The 24,663-nt window shown below is 44.4% G+C and overlaps 1 protein-coding gene across 4 annotated transcripts in view; it reads right to left on the bottom strand.

Annotated features, from left to right (window-relative positions):
• The window catches only part of Nipal2 (NIPA like domain containing 2), a 99,703-nt gene that overhangs the window by 52,285 nt on the left and 22,755 nt on the right, over positions 1 to 24,663 (bottom strand). For all 4 annotated transcript variants that reach the window (XR_004946800.1, XR_004946799.1, XM_036208725.1 and 1 more), the window contains exons 2-3: positions 20,931 to 20,999; positions 18,307 to 18,478 (exon numbers count right to left, since the gene is read on the bottom strand). Coding sequence is in view for 2 of the 4 variants with exons in the window: in XM_036208725.1 (XP_036064618.1) it covers positions 18,307 to 18,478; positions 20,931 to 20,999 (241 nt within the window). In the remaining 2 variants the exon portion in view is untranslated. The remainder of the gene's footprint in view (positions 1 to 18,306; positions 18,479 to 20,930; positions 21,000 to 24,663) is intronic.

Raw genomic sequence — 24,663 nt, forward strand, 5'->3', positions numbered from 1 at the left:
AAATTGCAACCATAAAAAAAGATGCACAGTGTAATCTGGATTTGAATTTTTTATTTAAAAATTTAGCTGAGTTTTTAAAAGTAAAAACAGAGGAAAGAATGTTTTCATAAAAAAAAAAAAAAAAAAACCACCACTATTATCCTGTGGCCCATAGTCAGGGTCTGTGTTGATATCCATATGGTACCTGTTGCCACAGAAGGCAATGTGGATCTGGGCCACCACCTGGGGCCATATTGGTGTCCTAGGGCCACTCTGCAGCCAGGGCAAGGCTGATCTGAGTGGCCTGTACTGCCACCTGGGGCCATGGTGACATCCAGGCCTGGACTGCTGCTGAGGACCACATCTAGGTTTGTGGTCCTACTGCAACTGAGGGGGTCTGTGTTGATATTTACCACCCATACGTGTGCTCCCCCAGCACCCACATTGCCACCAAAGGCCACACAGGTGCCTGGATTCTAGGCAGCCATCTGTGGTCATGTTGGGATCTGAAGGATGTGCTGTTGCCAGGGCCATGCTGATCTGACGGGGCTGTGCTGCTACCTGTGCCATGGTATTGTCCGGGCTGGGCTGTAGCAGAAGCCCATGTCTGGGTCTGGGTCAGGGCTGAAACCTGGTGCCGGAGGGTCATGCTGCTGCTGGGACCACACAGATTGGGGTGGCCTATGTTGCTACCCAGGGGCATGGTGATGTCTGGCCAAGTTATGGCTGGAGGCAATGTCTGGGTCCATGGCCCTGCCATAGTCAGGGGCTGTGTTGATGTCCATGGCTCCTGTTACCATTGAAGGCCATGGGACTGCTGGGGGTCTGGGCCACCACTTGAGGCCATAATGGAATCCTGAGACCATGCTGCTGCTGGGCCCCATGCTGCTCTGAGAGGGCTGTGCTGTCATCAGGCACATTGTGACTTTTTGGCCCAAGCTGCTGCTGCTGGCCATGTCTGGGTCTGTGGTCCTGCTGCAGCTGGGGTCTATATTGATGACCATTGCCTATGTTACCACAGGGACCCATGTGAACCATGTGTTGAACCATGCGTTGAAATACAAGGGCCATGCTGAGCTGGATCTGGACCTCACCTGAGGGGAGTGGTCCCAGAGGCCCTGGCTGACCAACTCTGCTACCACCCAGGCCCATATTCAGGGCTTTGAGTTGGCCCATCCCAACATCTACCTCATCTATGACCTACTGGAGCATGTGACTGACTAGGCTGTAGAATCATAGCCACAGGATCTCCATGACTCAGGGCACCAGCAAGATGTCCCAGAAAAGTTTCAGTTAGGGTCCAGTGTTGATGGTGTGCCAGAAGCCAGAGGCCTTGAACCAGACCAACAGCTCATTACAATGAACATCTGCAAGTGAAGCTGTTTGGACAAAGCAGCCTGTCTCCTACATGACACACTGCAGCTCCCAGTGCCATCAAGACGAATGAAGAGGTGACTGAGAGGCAGGAAAGACAGAAGAGGGAAAGGGTTTTTTTTAATTGTTGTTTGTTTGTTTGTTTGTTTGTTTTTTACATTTGTTTTTAGTTGATATTCTTGTTTGTATTTTTTGTCTTCTTTGTTTTGTTTTCCTTTATTTCTTTTTGGGTTTCCTTTGCAGGGAACACTGTAATGGTGAGGGGTGAATACAGAGGGACTGGGGGATAGGTGGGATTGGAGTGCATGATGTGAAATTCTCAAAGAATCAATAAAAAATTATGTTTTTTAAAAGTGCTATTATCTAGAGAAAACTGCAGTTGATATGTTGATGTTTTTACCCTCTCAGTTGAGAACAAACTATAAAACACTATTTTCTCAGTTACTATGGAAGCAGCAATTTGCTATGTCATTAAAAATTCTTCATAGAGATAATTTTAATGTCTGTATAATGACCCATTATGTGGCTGTCACAGTCACATTTTAAATATGAATATGCCCGGTGTTCTGGTGACTTGTTTAAAACAAAATAAGAAGGCTTTCACTTTAAATAAACTGAGATGTTCATACACTGCCCACCCTGATGCTCCTGCATAATCTCCCTGGTGAGGTTATGTTTTCAAATGGAAGTTTTACCAAGTATATATTTAATTGAGTGGTTTGGCTCTAAAACATTAAAGCAAGATTTTCTATAGACAAATATGAATATTAAATTATCAAATTAAGCCTTTTAAATTATGAATTTAGGTTAATACAGGTATGAAAACGTATGTAAAATTTCTATTCTAAGATAGAAATAATTCCAGGAAACCACCAGCATCCTGTGTTTGGAGACTTAGAAAGGCATGAAAATCAATGGCTTTACAAACTGCATTCTTTCGCTGGCTTCTTACAAAATTGGACAAAGAATGTTTATATCTGGAAAGAGATAAACAATAAAAAACAAGAGCCAACTGACTGCACTAACACAGCAGTGTGTCCCACTCAGCACTTCTGGCGACTTCACAGCCAAGGGGTGCAGTAAGATGGGGAACGGCTTCTACAGAATGAGGAAAATGTAGAATAGTAGGGTAGCTGCTTAGCCCTAAATGTTGTGAATGTGAGAATCAAATTACAAGGACATTGTGAATTTGCTCTGAGACATACTGGTGTTCCAGTTGAGCCGGTGTAGACACGGGCACCCCTTCCCAGGTGAGCTGGTGTAGACACGGGCACCCCTTCCCAAGCTGAGCTGGTGTAGACACGGGCACCCCCTCCCAGCTGAGCTGGTGTAGACACGGGCACCCCCTCCCAGCTGAGCTGGTGTAGACACGGGCACCCCTTCCCAGATGAGCTGGTGTAGACACGGGCACCCCCTCCCAGCTGAGCTGGTGTAGACACGGGCACCCCTCCCAGGTGAGCTGGTGTAGACACGGGCACCCCTTCCCAGCTGAGCTGGTGTAGACACGGGCACCCCTTCCCAGCTGGAGCTGGTGTAGACACGGCACCCCTTCCCAGGTGAGCTGGTGTAGACACGGGAACCAACTCGCCTGCCCACGTTCTTCATGCACCCTGCTTCACTTGAGGTCAGAAAGGACACTTTCCTTTCTTTTGTTGCTAAGCCACAGCTTCATAAATAATCTAGCTTTCATAGGCAAGTGGGGAGAAATGTCATGTGGCAAATAATTTTATTGCTTCCAGCCAAAAGGACATGACTGTAATAAAAACTTAAAATATACGACATGCATTGAGCTGTATCAACTGCCACAAACCAGTTATGTTTTATGAAACAAATGTGCTTTTTTCACTCTAAAAGAATTTAGAATTCTAATGCACTTCTATACCTATCCATTCACCCATTGTTATTTTTTCTGTTTTAAGAGAACACGAAGTTCAGTGTAAATGGATTTATGTTGAGGTCTTTGATCCACTTGGACTTGAGAGGGTGCCTAGACTGGTCTACTCTGGTGATTGGACTAGTGAATAACCTAACTGTCATCATAGAGCCTTCATCCAGTACTGATGGAAGCAGATGCAGAGATCCACAGCCAGTCACCAGGCGGAGCTTTGGGACTCCAATAGATGAGAGAGAGGAGGGATTCTGTGGGCAGGGGATGTTGAGATCATGACGGGAAAACGTGCAGAGATGACCAGTCACACTAGTGGAAACCCATGAACTGTGGACTAATAGCTGTGGAGTCCCCCACAGGACTAGACTAGGCCCTATGGATACGGGAGATAGTTGTTTAGCTTGAACTGTTTGGGGGGTTCCAGGCAGTGGGATCAGGATCCGTCCTTGGTACACGAGCTGGCTTTTTGGAGCCCACTGCCTATGGTGGGCCACCTTGCACAGCCTTGGTGCAGGGGAAGGGGCTTGGACCTGACTCAATTGAATGTACTAGGCTCTGCAGACTCCCCATGGGAGACTTTGACTTGGGGAATGTGGGAATGGGGGTGAGTTGTGGGGGTAAGGCCGATGGGCAGAAAGAGGAAAGAGAGGGGGAATCTGTGGTTGGTATGTAAAGTGAATAGAAATTTTCTTAATAATAATAAAAACATAAAAAAGAGAACACAAAATTTTTCTATCAAGGTTGTGTGTGTGTGTGTGTGTGTGTGTGTGTGTGTGTGTGTGTGTGTGTGTCTGTGTCTGTGTATGTCTGTGTGTTGGTCTGTTATACACAGAGACCAGAGTGGCTGATGTCTGGTGCTCTCCTCTACCATTCTCCACCATATTTTAAAAATACTCATTTTATTTTAAATTACGTGTGTGTGTGTGTGTGTGTGTGTGTGTGTGTGTGTGTGTGTGTGATTTTGTGTGGGTGTGTGTATAAGGGGCAGATACCTGCAGAGACGAGGGGTGTCAGGTCACTTAAAGCTGGCGTCTCAGGTGCTTGTGAGCTACCTGATGTAGGCGGTGGAAACAAGCTCGGGGGCTCTGCAAAATCAGTGTGTGCTCTGAACCGCTGAGCCACTTCTCAAGCCCCGCCCCAGTTTTCGGGGCAGGATATCTAACTGAACCTAGAGTCATTGTTTCAAGTAGATTAGCTGTCAGTGAACCTGTGGGTCTGTCACCCTGCCTCATCCCAGAGCTGGGGTTCAGATATGCATCACTACACCTGCTATATTGCTTTTAGTGGGTATTAGGGATCCATCTCCCCAACCTCTCTACCAAGCTTTTACATAGAAGAAGATATTTATTTAGTAAAGTAATAAAAATAACATGTTCTTATGACAGATTTGCTTGTCACTCATTTATATGCAAACTATCGGTGAAACAGGAGCTGTGCTGAGCAAACCAGCAGTCTCCAAACAACCGCTCAGACATAACTTCCTGGTAGAGTAGTGGATTTATATACGGGGTCTCACCGTATATAAAGTTTGCAAAAGGGACCTGAGCTGGGCTGAGCTGTCTTTGGCTCCTTACTTCATTAACCTTAAGGAAATTCTCAGGAAGTGTGAGGTGGCTTCATTAAGATGCTGTAAAGACAATCATAAGTAGCCTGAAACACTTCCCTGCTCTTTGGTTGGGTGAAAACTAGAGGTCCCCTTGGAGGACTCTGGGGCGTGGGCTGCAGAGGACAGCAGGGTGCTGTGCTGAGGAGGGAGAACAGTACCGAGCTAACATGTCCTCTCTGTTTCTCAGCTGGTGAGATGAAGCACATGTACTTCGGGGTTGCCAGGGACCCACTCTGCATATGCAATTACCCAGTGCTTTAAGAGCACACCAATGAAGGCAGGCCTTTTGTGATTTTTAAAAGTGATTTCACAAATATGAGCGAAAACCAAGAGACGGGCAATCTGTTTTCTGTAATACCTGGGTCTGTGGTGAAGGCATGACAGGAGCACACATCTATATTACCCTTTCCTTATTAACAGACAGTCCAGGAGTACTCACCAGCACGAAAAGAAACTCAAGCTTACTAATTAGTAGTAAATAAGTGGCCACAAATACAAACATTCACAAAGTAGAGCAGACAAGCATAAGGAAAAGTCCAACCTCGTCAGTCATAACAGAAGGCAAGGCCATAAGGCCCACTGATGACCCGGAAGCAGTGGGTTTGTGACCCTCTATGTAGGGACTGCTGCTGGGAGCTGATGGAATCTGTGTAAAGAGTGATCTCATAATCATCTCATGAACATTGAACTGTTCACATTCTTTGATCTGTATCTGGGAATCTGTCTTAAGGCAGTAATTAAAAAAAACTGGAAAGAGTCTAAACCTATCATTACAAAATTATTTTTCTATAGTAGAAAACTAGAACAGTCTAAGGACTCAGTAGTAATGGACAGAATATCACAGTCAATAAAAAATTATGGAAAATCACAATGATAAAAATATTCATATTGCAATATTTTTAAAAATATAGGATATATTTTAAAAATATAAAATTATCTATAAAATATATAGATAATAATGGTGATTATTCTTTTTTGGTAAAGATTTATTTTTAATATTTTTAAATTATGTGCATGTATGTGCACGCATGCATGTGTCTGTGTGTGGGTATGTGCACATGGGTCAGGTACCCTTGGACACCAGAGGTATTGGGTCCTCCTGGAGTTGGAGTTACAAGTAATGGTTATGACTTGCCGAATGTGGGTATTGGAAATTGAACGTGGGTTTTTTGCAAGAGCAGTATGTGGTCTTAATCTGATGTGGCTATTTCTCCAGCCCAGTGGTAACTATGCTATGGAGAATTCTACATGGAATAATTACTCCCAGGAGACAAGCATTGCTCTGCTTTATAAATGAAGAAGCACAGAGCAGAAGAGGGTGAGCTCATCACAGTGTCACAGAGACTGTGGAGTCAGGCATAGAGTCACAGCAGTCATGGCATCTGTTCAAAAACCGCCAAAGGTGATCCACCGCAGGCACAACATTTCCACCAGCTAAGAGGAACATACTGTAGCATTCTTTTGCATAATATAGCGATCACAATTAATAATATTCACTGTATTTTTAATTGGTTAAATAGATATTAAATGTTCTAAACAAAATGTATTGGTGAACTGACAGTATGTTCACTCTTTGTCTTGACCTTTTCTAAAACATCACTTTGTACTTTATAAAGATACACAATTATTGTTTGTTAAGTAAAAATGTAATTTAATTATTAAAAATTAACTTTAAAAAGAGAAAATATACTAAAATATAAACTATTTTTATAGGAGCTATGGTGGAGGAAAAGCCTTGATCCAAGGGTAGTTTATGTATTTGCTTAGCTAGAAATTTCAATGCTTGTTGGTCAGGGACAATTACAATGTAAGATTTGTCCATGAGTCATAGGTTTTCTTTTGCCCATTATGAATCACTGAGGTTAGCAATCAGAACGGAGGTTGATTCTGCCCAAGGTTGACATGAGACAACACACACACACACACACACACACACACACACACACACACACACACATACACACGTATTCTGATTTACAGTTTTAATAAAAACAGATAAAGGCCAAGCATGCTTTTGGTGGCTTCAGCCAGCCTCAGAAGTAGGTATGTACATTGATGCTGGCTTCCCTGTTCTTCCTGATTTATGGAGAAATCAACCCCTACATTGGCCTGTATTCTCTTCTCTGAAATCACTCAGCATACAAGGGTCAGTGCAAGTCTGGCTGTTATTATGGAAGAGTTATTTGGTGTAATGTGGAAAAGAGTTGTAGTCTAAGGTTCATAAAAAGTCAGGAGGGGGAGTGGAGGGAGGAAGTGAGGAGGAGAGGATGTACAAAGTTTGGATTGGGTTTATTTCTGCAATTAAGCACAAACCTTCATTAACAGTTAACATCAAAGGCAGAGTCAGATCTTTGTGTTTTTATAATCATAGATAAATGAAGGACTGGAGAGATGGCTCAGTGGTTAGGAGCACTTGCTGCTGTTGTAGAGGACCTAGGTTCAGTTCCCAGCACCCACCTGGTGGCTCACAATAGTCTGTAACTCCTGTTATGAACTCTGACCTCTCGGCCTCCAGGTTCCTTTGTGGTATACAGACATATATGGAGGCAAATACTCACATACATGGAATAAAAATAAAGACATCTTTAAAAAAATAAAAAGGAATGGATAAATGATTGTTCCATTTTAAATTTATAACACTAAGGTGTTTGTGTTCTCGCTGCTTAAACTATTCCCTCATATAATCCTTTTCAATTAAAAGTAAGAAACTTCAAAAACTATTCAAATGTGCATGGCAGAACTATTATTTAAAAAATGATTTTGGTCACCTTTACTTATTTTGCTCAATTTTTAGCCCTTAATTTCCACTTTTACTTTGGTGGTGCCAGGAAAACCAGTACTATGCCACAACCTATATCCACTATTTATAAAAGATACACTTAACCTAAAGTTAACACACTCACAAAAATGCACACATGAACACTCTTACACACTTTGTTGAAAGGTTATAAATACTAGCACCTATAGGAGCCAGTTAGGTAATGTCTAAAGAAAAGACAAAGAATGTTGTTGGGCTGTGGTGAGGAGGGTGAGGTGGGCTGCGGCTTTTTGGTTGGCTATGGTGAGAGTAGTGGGCTGTGGTGATGAGGGTACAGGCTGTGGTGGTGAGGGTACAGGCTGTGGTGGTGAGGGTACAGGCTGTGGTGGTGAGGGTACAGGCTGTGGTGGTGAGGGTACAGGCTGTGGTGAGGGTACAGGCTGTGATGAGGGTACAGGCTGTGGTGGTGAGGGTACAGGCTGTGGTGGTGGTGAGGGTACAGGCTGTGGTGGTGATGAGGGTACAGGCTGTGGTGGTGGTGAGGGTACAGGCTGTGGTGGTGATGAGGGTACAGGCTGTGGTGGTGGTGAGGGTACAGGCTGTGGTGAGGGTACAGGCTGTGGTGGTGAGGGTACAGGCTGTGGTGGTGAGGGTACAGGCGGTAGTGGTGGTGAGGGTACAGGCGGTGGTGAGGGTACAGGCTGTGGTGATGAGGGTACAGGCTGTGGTGATGAGGGTACAGGCTGTGGTGGTGGTGAGGGTACAGGCTGTGGTGGTGGTGAGGGTACAGGCTGTGGTGGTGGTGAGGGTACAGGCTGTGGTGGTGGTGAGGGTACAGGCTGTGGTGGTGAGGGTACAGGCTGTGGTGGTGGTGAGGGTACAGGCTGTGGTGGTGAGGGTACAGGCTGTGGTGGTGGTGAGGGTACAGGCTGTGGTGGTGAGGGTACAGGCTGTGGTGGTGGTGAGGGTACAGGCTGTGGTGGTGATGAGGGTACAGGCTGTGGTGGTGGTGAGGGTACAGGCTGTGGTGGTGATGAGGGTACAGGCTGTGGTGGTGGTGAGGGTACAGGCTGTGGTGGTGAGGGTACAGGCTGTGGTGGTGAGGGTACAGGCGGTAGTGGTGGTGAGGGTACAGGCGGTGGTGAGGGTACAGGCTGTGGTGATGAGGGTACAGGCTGTGGTGATGAGGGTACAGGCTGTGGTGGTGGTGAGGGTACAGGCTGTGGTGGTGGTGAGGGTACAGGCTGTGGTGGTGGTGAGGGTACAGGCTGTGGTGGTGGTGAGGGTACAGGCTGTGGTGGTGAGGGTACAGGCTGTGGTGGTGGTGAGGGTACAGGCTGTGGTGGTGAGGGTACAGGCTGTGGTGGTGGTGAGGGTACAGGCTGTGGTGGTGAGGGTACAGGCTGGTGGTGGGGTACAGGCTGTGGTGGTGGTGAGGGTACAGGCTGTGGTGGTGATGAGGGTACAGGCTGTGGTGGTGGTGAGGGTACAGGCTGTGGTGGTGATGAGGGTACAGGCTGTGGTGGTGGTGAGGGTACAGGCTGTGGTGAGGGTACAGGCTGTGGTGGTGAGGGTACAGGCTGTGGTGGTGAGGGTACAGGCGGTAGTGGTGGTGAGGGTACAGGCGGTGGTGAGGGTACAGGCTGTGGTGATGAGGGTACAGGCTGTGGTGATGAGGGTACAGGCTGTGGTGGTGAGGGTACAGGCTGTGGTGATGAGGGTACAGGCTGTGGTGATGAGGGTACAGGCTGTGGTGGTGGTGAGGGTACAGGCTGTGGTGGTGGTGAGGGTACAGGCTGTGGTGGTGAGGGTACAGGCTGTGGTTGGTTGAGGGTACAGGCTGTGGTGGTGAGGGTACAGGCTGTGGTGGTGAGGGTACAGGCTGTGGTGGTGAGGGTACAGGCTGTGGTGGTGAGGGTACAGGCTGTGGTGGTGGTGAGGGTACAGGCTGTGGTGGTGGTGAGGGTACAGGCTGTGGTGGTGGTGAGGGTACAGGCTGTGGTGGTGAGGGTACAGGCTGTGGTGGTGAGGGTACAGGCTGTGGTGGTGATGAGGGTACAGGCTGTGGTGGTGAGGGTACAGGCTGTGGTGGTGGTGAGGGTACAGGCTGTGGTGGTGAGGAGTAGTGGCTAGGAGAAACTACACAACATTCGTGAAAGATTCCAGTCGTGATTCAACCTAGCTAACTGAAAGTCTAATGCTACCAAATTGGACTTCCTTTTTTCCCTCGAGACAGGGTTTCTCTGTGCAATAGATCTGGAACTTGCTTTATACAGCAGGCTGGCCTCAAACTCACAGAAACCCACCTGCTTCTGCCTCCCAAGAGCTGGGATTAAAGGCATGTGCCACCACCTCCCAGCCCAAATTGGATTTTTAAGGAATTATTTGTGTGACATGGTCTAATTTTTAAACATAGGGACATCAATCCATGTCCCTTAAAAATACTGTTTGCGTCAAACAATACAAAGCACTGGCCAATTCTAGTAACAAGCACAAACGTAGGAAATACATTGTGTAACCTCTGACCTAGTCTACATGTGAGAATTTCATCCATTTTCATTTCCAGGATATTCAACTTATTGTTTTAACTTCTATAATATTAGGGAACACTATATGTTGATAATATGGGAAGCAGAAGACAAAAACAATTAAAAAAATTCCTTTGTTAAAAATATCTCAAAGTCTGCATGAAAAGAATGTATTTACATAATAATGCTACAAACAGAACCCAGTGAGTAAATGTCTGGCTTGTGGTTTCTGGCCACTATATAGTGACTTTACTACGCTGCTCCGAAGCAAACTACCCAACACTTCCCATCAGCCACAACCAGGCCTCAGTCCTGTGGACACAGTGAGCGTGCTCAGGCTCAGGCTGCTCTAACCATACCGAGGCACTACTCTGTAATTATCACTCACCACTTGTAGAATTTTTAGGGAAAAGAAAAAGCATGCCAATTGCAATGTATTCCAGGGAGTTAGGGTATGAAGCTTTGAGGATGTGTGACAGATTGAAAAACGTACTCTTATGCAGAGAAACCATCTATGCTGGCAGGGGTGAAGAGTCAGGAAACTCATTTTGATGAAACAAGTTGTATTTTATTTATCGAGGATAATAAAGATGTAACAGTTGCTCAGATGGTGATTTGCATAATTCTAGATGAGGAGATTTACCTGGATTAAGAGCTGTAGCTCTTCCTTTTCTACATTTTTCTTGGCATGCATTAGACGTGAAAAGACTCCAAAAATAAAAAATAAAAAGGTAAAAATAACCACTGCTGACAATGTTAATTCTGTATTATAAAATTAATAGCCTATTACTTCATCATCAGCAATTTGTCTAGAAATAGTTTGTGGCACTCTCAAAAAAGAGATGGGTGAAAAAGATGTTTCAGATAAAACTTGAGATTCAGCAATACTTTCTGCTTGAGAGTGTATGAGCTGACATAAAATTAAAACGTTAAAGCTTTAGTCCACATGGTTTATATAAGCTAGGTTTGGACAAATGTACTGAAGAAAAAATACAAGCTAGGTGGAAAAGAGGTATTTTCTGTATATCTCAAGCACTAAAACCAACATCCGTGTGAAGTGTTGTCACGGTGTCCAGGAAGGCTTGGGTTGCAATGAGTGGGTCATGTTGGCACTAAGTCTGTTGCCCCAAAGGACAGAGACTCCGTGGCATCAAGGTTTATATAACACTGCATGTCACTTGCTCACTGGTCTGCTTGTGTTTCCTCTCATTTGTTCCTAATAAAAATCTTGGAGACTAAAATTTCTGCTTGACATGATGTCTCTGGAATTTCAAGACCCTGGTAGGGCTTACGTGCCTCACTCTGACCATCTTCTAATGGACTGCAGACACAGTTCTGCTAGGGTTTCTCAACAGCACCAGGGAAACACATGAAACAACAGAGATCCCGCCTAGGTCAAGGGCTTCAATGACTTACAGCAGCTGGCTGATTAGGGGAAATCAGACAGAGCAGGCGCAGGACTGACTCTTGTTCTCTTCTCAGGGTATTAGCTCCCAGCCTTAATTCAAATCATCCAACAACAGGGGGACTGGTTTTTATTTCTGAGGAAATTATTCTGGAGCCAGTGAGAGCCTGCTGCTACTAAATGATTTGTTCAATAGGAAATTCCAAGTATTTGATATCATATAATTACTTCTGAATTCAACCCACCTCTTACTTCTATTCACCTTAGCCATGACTAAGAATGATGCTAAATTTGAATATCTTACACAGCACCTGACATGTAGATACTCATTCAGTATTAATTTCTTACCATTAACTGTGTACCATCTGAAGCATCATCAGTATTTAAATTGTTAAAAGATCTCCCTCCTAGGCTTGAAATCAGTGTGCTCATAAGCTGAAAAGTAGCATTGGTGCTTCCTACCCACTCCCCTCTGGAATCAGTCTCTTTCTAAACTCTCCTGCTTACCACCCAGGAATAAGTTGACTTTATACTGAGTGAGGTTCCCTATGAATCTCCCCAATTCCACATAACCTCAAATTCTGGATTGCAGGTAACTTCCTTATTTTTAGCTATCTCTAAAAATATAGCATATATTACATATAGCATAGAACTTAGTTATGAAGGTATAAAGTGAACAACAATTAAGTGTGAGGCTATATTTTGTAGATGCATGAATGGTCTTATTCATCCCCTCTGGAATAGGCTTATGAACTTCCTAGTATTCACAGGAGTGAATATTCTCTACTGTCTTGCCGTGAACTGATTGATCATTGTACCACATCAGAAATTGAACTCTTCAGTTGGAGAAATGGCAGTTAAGAGTACATAACGTGTCGCTGGAGAGATGGCTCAGTGGTTAAGAGCACCAACTGCTCTTCTAAAGGTCCTGAGTTCAATTCCCAGCACCCACATGGTGGCTCTGTAATGAGATCTGGTGCCCTCTTCTGGCCTGCAGTCAAACATGCTGTATACATAATAAATAAATCTTAGAGAAAAAAAAATTCCTTTAAAGAGTACATAACGTCCTTGCAGAGGACTCCAGTTCTGTTCCTAGACTCCGTGTGTGTGTGTGTGTGTGTGTGTGTGTGTGTGTGTGTGTGTGTTCACAATTACCTGTAACTCTAGCTTCAAGGGGTCTGATGTCTCTGGCCTCTGTAGGCACTTGTACTCATATGCATATATCCATACCCCCCTTATAAATTAAATCTTAAAAAAACAGGAATTGAATTGTTAAGCACTTATGCCCTTTCCATCAGTATTGAAACCCAGACCAATTCTGCAGCCATGTTGTATGAGCCTCTGTGTCTCTCTCAGATCATAAGCAACGAGACCCAGGGTCTCAGTTGAATGGTGAAGCAGCTGCATGGGTCATTTTGCACATGTGGAGCACTGTTCACAACTGTGCAGCTGTATAAGGTGCTCAGTGCACAAAAACTCCATATGTATTTCTCAGGATGGTCACAAAAATTCGCAGATGGACAGAAATAAAATACCATATGAAGGGGCCATCTTTTTCTAATTCACAAAATTCCACCATGCAAATGAGAAGTGGGTCTGTGTAGAATGTGAAGAGAGCAAAGAATGAGATTGTTTAACTCAGTCTAAAAGACAGGAAAGGCCTCCAAAAAAGAAGGTTACCCAGACAAGAAGGATTAGCAGGTCAATCATTAAAACTCCATAGTATATAACTTCTTTCTTTCTTTCTCTTTCTTTCTTTCTTTCTTTCTTTCTTTCTTTCTTTCTTTCTTTCTTTCTCTTTCTTTCTCTCTTTCTCTCTCTTTCTCTCTCTGTCTCTCTCTCTCTGTCTCTCTGTCTCTGTCTCTCTGTCTCTGTCTCTCCTTCCTTCCTTCCTTCCTTCCTTCCTTCCTTCCTCCCTCCCTCCCTCCCTCCCTCCCTCCCTCCCTCCCTCCTTCCGTCCCTCCCTCCATTCCTTCCCTCACGTGTCATTTTTTTAGGCTCCACCCACCTTTTCTTTGAGACAGGGTTCCTCACTAGCCTGGAACTCACCAAGCAGGCTAGGCTGGTCAGCTGGCCCCAGGGATCTAACTGTTTCTGCCTCTCCAGTGACTGACTGCATTACAGACACACCACCCTGCTAAGCAAGCTTGTCTGCCTGCCTGCCTGTCACTGCTCACTCTCCCTCCCTCCCTCCCTCCCTCCCTCTCTCACTCCCTCTCTCCCTCCCTCCCTCCCTCTCTCACTCCCTCTCTCCCTCCCTCCTTCCCTCCTTCCTTCCTTCCTAAGTGGGGCTCAGTGGATTGAACTCATTTCCTGATGGAGCCTTTGCACCAGCTACTATCTAGCATGTCTTTTTAATGGACTTCTGGTACAATAATAAATAGCTTCTAAAAAGTACACAATCAAGTCATAGCTGGAGATGAAAATAAGTGTGCCCTTCAGCCTGAGTTAACATACAGGACACAGAACTGATCTGAAGAGAGCAGGAAGAGGTAGACCACACACTTGAGGACAATGCTTTCTTCACCTGATAAACTTCCTTCCTTTCTCCCTCCCATCCGCCCTCCCCCTTTTCTTCCCACCATGATTTTTTTGTTTTGCTTTTTTGTCTTTTTAAAATATATTTTTATTTTATTACTTGGGAATTTCTTACAATATACCATATTTATTCCCTGTCTCCTCCCAGACCCACCCCACCCCCTCACTGACCCTCTCATAACTTTGTGGGTTTTTTAATAGTCTGTCACCTCCAATCTGCGCTGCCCATGTAGGTGTGGGGCCATCCAATGAAGATCATGGACCTCCCAGAGGCCACATCCCTAAAGAAAACTGACTCTTTCTGCCATCAACTATCAACAGTACCTCAGTTAGTGGTGGGAGCTATAAGCCCCCTCCCTGCCACACTGGAATGTTGACTGGCTTGATCGCATGTAGGCAGCCATAGATGCTGTGAGTTCATGAGTGGGGACGTACTATCCTGTCTGGAAGATGCCATTTTACACTGGTTTATTCTGGCTCTCCCTAACAGCTGGCTCTTAAAGTCTTCCTATTCCCTCTTCTAAGATGGTCCCTGAGCCTTGGGAAGGGGTGCCTTCTATTTATTAAGAAAGAGTCTTCATGTGTAGGCCTGGCCGGCCTGGCCTTGTCTTCCTGCCTCAGCCTCCTGAATGCTGTAGTGCAAGCGTACACTATCATGCAGGGCCTGTGCTCTTCTATAAACTGTGCTTGTCTTGGTCTCTCACTTGGAAATTCTGGAATTTTACAACCTGTTCCCAAGGAGGATGTGGAGGAGTGTACTTGGTGCTTCATGGATGAACTACTTCCTGCTTCCTGCACATTAACCACTGCATGGATAAGAACAAAACAAAGCACTCCCAAATTGGCTCATACATTTTAGAACAAGGAACAAACTCCATTATAAAGAATATTGTACTTTGTTTCTGTGTAATGATAATAATAATTATACGCACAGTGACAATAGCTAGTGTTGCATGTCAAACAGTCTTCTTACACTGTTGAGGTTACTTGGGTCTTCAAAGTCACCTCTGAAATAGCAACTATTTTTACCACCACTTTACAGATTAGTGATCTGAGGCATAAAAGTGGTTTAATCTACGTGCATGAGGATGCAGAGGGGCAGGAGTGAGATCCAGCCAGGCAGTGTGTCCCCAGAGCTGTGCTCTTGACCATCCCACAGGCTGCTTCCCTGGAGCACTAGTCAGCCTAGGCGCTGATGAAACTGAAGCCCATGAGCTTCCTCAGAGAAACACAAACCAAATCAACATGGAGAATTAACTCCTGCAGCACAGGCAGCATTCTTAGTCAGTATAAGCTTTGGGAACTGTTGTCTGTGGAGAAAGAAAGTGACACAAAGGTGACTCCCACACACTCAGTCTGGAGCTTGGCCTGGGCACAGAGCCCCGCCAGAGCTGCAGGCTCTTCCTCTGCCAGAATCTACTACAGGGCTACTCAGGTCATGTCTTTCGAAGGCTTGGGTGTTTGTGAGCATCACCTAAGGGTTTTCTGCAGAAATTATTGTATCTAAGGTGCTCCACAGAAAAGTGCCTATGGCCATTGGGTTCTGGAGATGTGTTTATTGAGCTTCCTCTGAAGACAAGTTCAAGACCCATGGAACTCTCTATCCCCAAACTCAGATACCTCTGTGATTATGGAATCACATAAAACTTTCTATTATATGTATTTATTTGTGTAAGTATGACAGTCAGAGGACAGCGGGCAGGAGTCAGTTTTCACCTTCCAGGGATGTGATTCCAAATGCACCACCATGCCAAACACACACACACACACACACACACACACACACACACACACACACACACACACACACCACACACATTTAAAAGCAAAAGACAGCCACCACCGCCTGGCCAAAATTACAGAGTATTCTAATCCTTAAAGTCCATGTTATGGTGCTGTAAGATTGCTCATGAGCATGTATCCATTTGTTGCAGTGGTCTTAGGAGCCAGCTGCTGTGTGTCATACCCTTTTGTCCAAACAGCTTAACTTGGAAATGTTCATTGTAATGAGTTATTGGTCTCATTTAAGGCCTCTGGCTTCTGGTACACCATCAATACTAGATCCACACTGAAACTCCTGCTGTTGTCCTGAGTTGTGGAGACTGTGGCTGTGGTTCCACAGCACCAGTCTCTTCTTGTGCTCCAGCAACTTGTAGATGGGGTTGATGTTGGGGTGGACCAACTCAAAGCCGTGGATGTAGGCCTGGGAGATAGTTGAGCTGAAACCAACCCTCAGGTGAGGAGAGGGGAGGAGTCTGCTCTCCTGTGCCCTAGCCAAGAGAGTCCACAGTGAGGGGTGGGGCTAGCTATCCTGAAGGGCAGGGCCAGCTCTCCAGTGCCTAGGCCACTGGGCCAACTCTCCTGCTTGGGGCAGGGCCAGTTCTCCCAGGGCCTGCAAGGAGTGAGGAGTGGAGCCAGCTCAGCATGGCCCTCTGACTTCAACATGCATGTTCTACATGGCCCCCAGTGGTAACATAGGCCACAGACATCAACACAGACCTCAGCTATAGGAGGAACACAGACCCAGACATGGCTCTCAGCAGCAGTCTGGGCCTAGACATCACCATGGCCCTGGGTGGCAGGCTGGCCACTCAGATCAGTATGGCCCCAGTGGCAGCATGACCCTAGCACACCAACACGGCCTCAGGTGGCTCTGTGTTTCTTATTTAATAAGACTGTTTAGAAATTCATCTACAAAAGAGCATTGCAGAAGAAACAAGAGCAGAGATGCCAAAATGCACAGAAAACCAGAAAGCCCCTCCTGCCCCATGTTGACAACTCAATGAAAACTCTTACCTGTTATTTCTCAGATATTAAGAAGAAACACCTAGAACATCTGTATTATATGCAATAAAACAGAATACACGCCCAACTTACGTATTTTATTGGGATGTTAAAAATGGTAAATGACAGTCTAAATTTTGTCTTCTCTGGGTAGTATCAGCATGTGGATTTGTTGTATATGTACATAGCTATGTTGTATGCATGTGTATAAACATGTGTGTGGTGGGTGCTACCCTCTGCATATATGTGGAGACCTGAGGACAGTGTCAGACATCTTCCTCTGCTGTTATCCGTCTTACTTTCTGGAGACAAAGTCCCTCACTGGACCTGGAGCTTATGGTTGCAGCCAGAGAGCCTGGCCAGGGAGTCCCTGGGATCTACCTCTGTTCCACCTGCTGTTCTGAGCTTATGAGCAAGTGCTGCTCAGCCTGGCTTTTACAGGGATGCTGGGGGTCCACACTCAGGTTCTCCTGTCCATGAAGCCGGCATACACTTTTACCCATGCAGCCATCTCCCCAGGCTCAATATGGAGGTTCAATAATCTCTAGAAAGTGAAGTAAGTATTCCTTGTAAAACATCTATACTATAATATAATCTTCAAAACTGGAAAAGTTAAGAGGAGAAGCTTCCCAAATAAAATGGAATTCTCTCTGTCTAGATATTATTTCAGTTTAAGTTACACTTCCTGGAGAATACCACATCACATTGTGGAGAAATGTGAAACTTGGGCTGTGTGATCATATGCCATCACAACCACTATCAAGTTGTTTCTATTTCAATGAAGATTCTAAATTCACAGAAATTTAGAAATATGCTGCTTCCACAGCAACAGATAAAGAATAAAACACAAAGATTTTTTTTTATTAGTTTTTAACAAGGCTTATAGAATTTATCCTCCTTGTTAGCAGTGATTTTTGCTCTTTAGGAGAAATCTCATTTTATTCATCTTTAAATGTACTTAGTCATATGAATTTTGAAAGTGGGTAATTGTGACATTACTATAAAACTGCACATTCTTATGGTAATGCAGAAAATTAATATTTAATTTTTAATGCCAAAGAGAGGCCAAATTATGGTTCAGGATGAGACAACAGTAATCCAACTACATGTATTGTTAGTTTAACATAAAAATAAAATATAACTGCATAGAGATGTTTTTAAATAATCCATTAGTGATCAAAAATACAGTATAACTTTTAAAGTGACTTAACTTTTAGGACTCAGATGTTGAGAATATGGTCTTTAAATGTAAATGGAACAGTTATAGCATGCATGTTTCTATGTGGTTAGTGTGGTGGCCTGGGAGGGCATAACAGAGATCACAACTGTGATCCTATGTTAACCTACTTGGAAAAATGGGAATAAGACATTCTTCTGTGCTACATCTTTTATCAATTATTCTAATTTATGAACATCTTAGTTGCCGAAAAGGGGTAAGTGGCCTACCTGTAACCGACATACAGCCCAATGGTGCGATGGAAGTGATGGGGGCCACTCCATAGGCTGCGAAATTGCCCACCTCTCCTATGGCCATCAGCAGGGCTCCACTCCACCAAAGCACACTCTTAAAGTATGGCTTTGGCTGCTCTCTCTGGGCCAAATGAAGATGAGAATATTTCTGGAAGCAAATCAGAACATAAATAGAAAACATTTCTACCCAATTAAAACTTGCTGTCAATTTTTACTTTATTTATTGAGGCAAGTTCTCACTGTGTATGCTTGGTTGGCCCAGCACTCACTATGTAGACCAGGCTGGCCTCAAACTCAGCAATCCCTCTGCCTCTGCTTCCTAAGTGCTGGGCTAATGGCATGCACTACCAAGTCCCACTTGCTTGGACAGTTTAGATGTCACTTTACATCAGAGCTTTCTCATTTGTTTGTTGACTATTATGGCTTTCTGTCTGTCCCAAGCAGAAGCATTTCTATAGGGTCTTTTGTGTAAACGCTGGTTTTCCTCTCACAGCTCTGTGACGTGCACTCTCATCACTATCTGAAAGCAAGCATCACGTGCAGGTGAGGAGCTTTTTAGAGCACTATGGTGATAGTTTATTTGTATTGAAATGTGATTTATTTGTATGTCAATAAAGTTGCCTTGAGGTCAGAGCAAGCCAGAGCAGAAGCTGGGCAGTGGTGGTGCACGCCTTTAATCCCAGCACTTGGGAGGCAGAGCTAGGCGGATCTCTGTGTGTTCAAGGACACAGCCAGCATGGCAGACACACGCCTTTAATCTCAATACCAACCATAGAAGACCTGGAGGTCTGTACAAACAGGCAGTGACGAGGAGGTCATGTGGCTGGGTTTACAACCAATGAGAAAACAGAACAGAAAGTCTTTAAATAGACAGGACACACAGAAGTAGGTCTCTGGTGGAGAGGAGGAACCGCAGAAGCAGTGAAGGGTATGGTTTTCCACTCTTGCTCTGACCTCGTGGTTTTTAACTCTGCAATCGGTTCTGTGTTTCTTATTTAACAAGTCGGTTATATCTACAGAGCACTATGCTGAGACAGGTTATTTTAGAATTTATAATAGTTCCAGATCCCAAAAGAAACATTAATAAGATGAAGGCAGTGAGGTATTAAAGAGAGTGCTTTTAGAAAGGATTCAGATGTATAGGTTGAAGTATCTACTACAATTAATATAGCAGAGAGAATGCAAATTGCTGGGAAGTGTGGCAGGTAGACTCATGCATATCTGGTCTAAATATTTCTTTGTATTTAAAATATAAATGCTGGGCTAGAGAGATGGCTAAACAGTTAACAGCACTGGCTGCTCTTCCAGAGGATCCAGGTTCAACTCCCAGCACCCTCATGACAGCTCACAATTGTATGTAACTCCAGTTCTAGGAGACATGACACCCTCACACCAATGCACATAAAGTAAAGATAAAGTATTAAAATATAAACGCAATATGCTAGAGGTACAGTTCAGTGGCAGCATACTTCATGAGCCTACACAAGGCCCTGGGTTTCATCCCCAGCACTGCAAAATGAAGCAAACCTATGAATTCCAAGGAACTCATTAAGTACGTTTTCCCTAGATTTTATGAAAACTGAGCTTATTTCCTTATAAGACTAGTGGACTGGTCCAGATCATCTTTAAAAAAATAGAGGTCTAGAAGAAAACATGGGACATTAAAACAACTCAATTGTGAATCAGCATGATACACAGTACATGTGGGGATCAGAGCATAGCTCAGGAGGCTGGTTCTTCCTTCTACCATGCAGGCCCTAGGGGTTGAAGTCGGGCCATCGAGCTAGAGGCAAGTGCTTTTACTCACTGAGCCATCTTACTGGCCCTAAAGTTCTCTTTGTAAATGCTACAGTTTGGTCTAAAATGTCCCACAATGGGACAGCTTTCCTGTCACTATCTCCTAAAGAGACAGGATCTACTTGAAGGAAGTCAGGTACTGGGGGCGTGTCCTTGATGGGGGCATTGTAACCTTTCCTAATGTCCCCTCCACTCCATCTGCTTCCTGGACACAGTAGGTGACTAGGTCTCTTCTGCCATGTGGAGCAAGACATGACTCAAAACAAATCTTTCCTTTACTAGACTTTCTCAGGTGCTTTGTCACAATGACAGATCTCAGTAAAATAAGACATGATTTATTTCCGTATTTTTCAGGAATAAGTACATTTCTTAGAAATTACTAACAATTATATTAGGCTATGGCCTAGTAAAGTTTTTCATAAAATTATATAACATTCAAGGAGATATTTTGATATTCAGACCAATTTTAACTCAGCTTTAGAAACTATATTTGGTTTGATTCTGTTGCAAAATGACTTACTAAATGATTTAAAATTTAGATTGAATTCGTGGTTTGGTTTAAAATTCAGATTTCATTCGGTTTTTAGTTTTGCAACAGCAGTTTTCTGGGGTTTCTAATTCAGTTGAAGTTCTTACTGTATACCCTACATTTTTCAAGACCTTCACAAAAGATAATTTTTTATGATTTTTCTTCTTTCTTTTTTAATGGATGAAAGAGCTGCAGAAGCCAAAGTTCCTTACCCATGGCAGGTATACTACACTCCCAGATAAAACTGCAGCCAGAAAAGTAGAGTTTTTCTTACCTGGATATTTAGGGAAATGCTGATCACCAAGTTTCCTAAAATAGCCAGCAAAACTCCAAAAAGGTGAACCTGAAATGGAAATACTTTCTTTAAATGTCTTTAGAAATGGTACTTATTTGGCAGTGGGCGGTGGGTGGTGGTGGTGGTGGTAGGGGGGGTGGGGGAGTGGGGGGGGATTGGGAGGGTGGGCAGTGGGGGGAGAGGTATGCTGCTGTATTAACTGACTTACTCATCTGCTCGGTTCTGCTTCACCTACATTTGCCAAACCTACCCTGGGAATAACATTTGATTAAAGTGAAAAAGTAACCAAATACTGGTTTTTGGAGATAACTCGGTCAGGGTCAGTGAGATGGCTCAGTGGGTGACAGCATGTTCTGCACATCTCAACAATCTGGCTTTGATCCAGGGAACCCACAGTAAAAAGAGAGAGCTGACTCCTGAAAGTTGTCCTTTGACCTCCACACACATGCTGCCCATGCATGCTCTCATGTACACACACACACACACACACACACACACACACACACACACACACACGAATAACATTACAAATAATTGTTAGGTCATAGCCAGGTAATCCAAGCCCTAAGGAGGCAGAGGTGGGAGGAGTAGGCAAGAACTAAGGCTAGCCTGAGCTACATAGTGAGATCCTCCCTTGGAAAAGAAATAACGGAGTCCTTTACTCAATTTTCTAGGCATTTGTCTGCCCCATTCAGTAAATAGCCATCAGGGTCTTACTGCCCATGGAGATGCTTCTGACTTACCCGTTCTGTTCATTTTGTTTTCTCTTAATATACCCAGAAGTGTGGTATGAAAAAAATCACAGGACTCAAAGGCAAATCGGAGACATAGATCTGTTGTCCTCTGATCCTTGACAATTTAGTTCACCTTCCTGGCCTCAAGGAAAAGGAGGAAGATGTTTTCCAGAGCCTTTACCTCTAAAGTGTCCCACTAGACAGACTGCCTTCCCTGCTACTCCTCTGCTCTCCATCTCCAGGGCTTCTTGGAAGTTTACTACATCACCAATACCTAGCCATTCAGCTGGTCAAAACGCACTGCTCCACTTCTGGTAAGTGGCACACACACCCTCTGGTGGGTGGAGCACTGGATTCATCCAGTGTTGCTGTTCTCCATCAGCTCGCTCCAATTAGACTTTACCCTCCTGGCCTGTGGAGGCCTAGAGCGTCTCAGAACCTTAACTCAGACCCTTCACGGTAAATGCTATTTCTTCTTTAATATCCTCATGTGTGCCATCAGGCTCTACAAGGAAAAGGCAAATTCTCTGAGGTAGAAGAACCAAGTCTTATGTTTCCACTGAGTATTCTAAATAATCTACTCCTCAAAGTTGGAGGATTAGTAAATACTTGAAAAGTATGTAAGTTTAAATAAGAGCCATAAAGGTTAAAAAAGAAGTTCTTCATATTGCCCAAATATTTACCATAAATAGATGGTGAATTATTTGATAACTTTAAAATGATTCTGTGTGGGCTCTTGAGATGGCTCCATGGGTAAAGTAACTGCTGTGCAACATGAGGACTTGAGTTCTGACCCCAGCACCCACATAAAGTTAGGGTAGTGGTGCATGTTTGTAACCCCCAAACTGGGGGTAGAGACAGGTGGATCCTGGAACTCACAGTCCAGCCAAATCAGGTAAACCCCAGGTTGAGTAAGACACCCTCTCACAAAACATAAGGTGGAGGGCCGGGGAGAGAGCTCAGTGGTAAGTGCTGACGATTCACACCTGATGGTGTGAGTTCAATGTCTGGAACCATGTGAGAAGCAGGAGCAGTGGTTTGTGTCCAGACTTTCGGCACTTCCACCCTGAGGTGCGCAGTGGAGGCAGGAGAGTTGACCAGAAGCTTGTGGGCCAGTTAGTCTAGAGCGAGCTAGTCTAGAGGGAGCTAGTCTAGAGTGAGCTAGTCTAGAGGGAGCTAGTCTAGAGCGAGTTAGTCTAGAGGGAGTTAGTCTAGAGGCAGCTAGTCTAGAGGGAGCTAGTCTAGAGGGAGCTAGTCTAGAGCGAGTTAGTCTACAGGGAGTTAGTCTAGAGGGAGCTAGTCTACAGGGAGTTAGTCTAGAGGGAGCTAGTCTAGAGGCAGCTAGTCTAGAGGGAGCTAGTCTAGAGGCAGCTAGTCTAGAGGCAGCTAGTCTAGAGCGAGCTAGTCTAGAGCGAGCTAGTCTAGAGGGAGCTAGTCTAGAGTGAGCTAGTCTAGAGTGAGCTAGTCTAGAGCGAGCTAGTCTAGAGGCAGCTAGTCTAGAGCGAGCTAGTCTAGAGGGAGCTAGTCTAGAGGGAGCTAGTCTAGAGGGAGCTAGTCTAGAGGCAGCTAGTCTAGAGGCAGCTAATCTAGAGGGAGCTAGTCTAGAGGGAGCTAGTCTAGAGCGAGCTAGTTTAGAGCGAGCTAGTCTAGAGGCAGCTAGTCTAGAGGCAGCTAGTCTAGAAGGAGCTAGTCTAGAGGCAGCTAGTCTAGAGGCAGCTAGTCTAGAGGCAGCTAGTCTAGAGGGAGCTAGTCTAGAGGGAGCTAGTCTAGAGGGAGCTAGTCTAGAGGGAGCTAGTCTAGAGGCAGCTAGTCTAGAGGCAGCTAGTCTAGAGGGAGCTAGTCTAGAGGCAGCTAGTCTAGAGGGAGCTAGTCTAGAGGCAGCTAGTCTAGAGGCAGCTAGTCTAGAGGCAGCTAGTCTAGAGGCAGCATCAACAAGAGGGACCCTGCTTCAGAAAGGCAGAAGGGCAAGAACAAACTCCCCAGAGTTGACCTTTGTCTTCCATACATTCACAGTGGCACTTGCACCTCTGGCCTCCATGTGCACATACACTATATGCACACTCACACACACAGATGTCCTTGATACTCTCATCCAGGCACAAATGTGTAAAATTCATAAGTATAAACTAGCAATGGTACAGAGAGCTTCTCTTAGTCTACAGAACGTAACTTCCACCTAGGTTCCAATTCCAAAGAAAGAGCTACGTGAATTTCAAGTGAACATCACAGGCACAAGACCTCCGTTTCAGATGCAAAGTGTCTTTGAAGTTTTAGAGATCTATTAGCCAAGCCAAAATAAAATTTTGTATTTAAAACATGAAGCAGGAAAGTGGAAAACTCATTTTACAGTTGATATATAATATGGTCTCTAATCAGTTAAGGTTTTGTTTCTAATAAAGGCACTGAGTGGTAATTTTGCTCACTGTTGCTCATGGGGAATGCTTGTATCACAATACAATGCACTATTTCCATGATTCTTACTTACAATTTAATTCATTTGGCAATAATTAGGAAAACAAAGAATCAAAAGAAAGTTAGCATTGAATGTATAATTATGAAAATCTTCCATAACTATAAAAGTAAATTGCTAAAGAGAAATAACTGACTCCAAAATCTTTTAAATCATTTAAAGAACCATTCAAAAGACACCACGCTGGGCGTTTTAAAATTGGTGGCCAGATTTAGCAAGGGTTTCTTGTATGTGACACCAAAATCTCATACAATAAAATAAAAAATATACACATGTTGGACTTCATCAAGATAAAAACCTTTTTTTGTTGTTGTTGGTTTTTGTGATGCTGGTGACCATCCTTGTTTTCTGTCATCTGCTAGGCAAACACCCCTTCAGAGCTATATGCCAAGCCCTCACACCAGAACCTCCTTTTCCTCAGACAACTCTGTCAACATACTGAAGAGGCAAACAGCAGAACAGGAGGAATATTTATAAATCTTTACCTAGTGGGGCTTGATATGCAGGA

This window comes from Onychomys torridus, chromosome 16 (genome assembly GCF_903995425.1).
Source record: "Onychomys torridus chromosome 16, mOncTor1.1, whole genome shotgun sequence".
Lineage (NCBI taxonomy): Eukaryota > Metazoa > Chordata > Mammalia > Rodentia > Cricetidae > Onychomys > Onychomys torridus.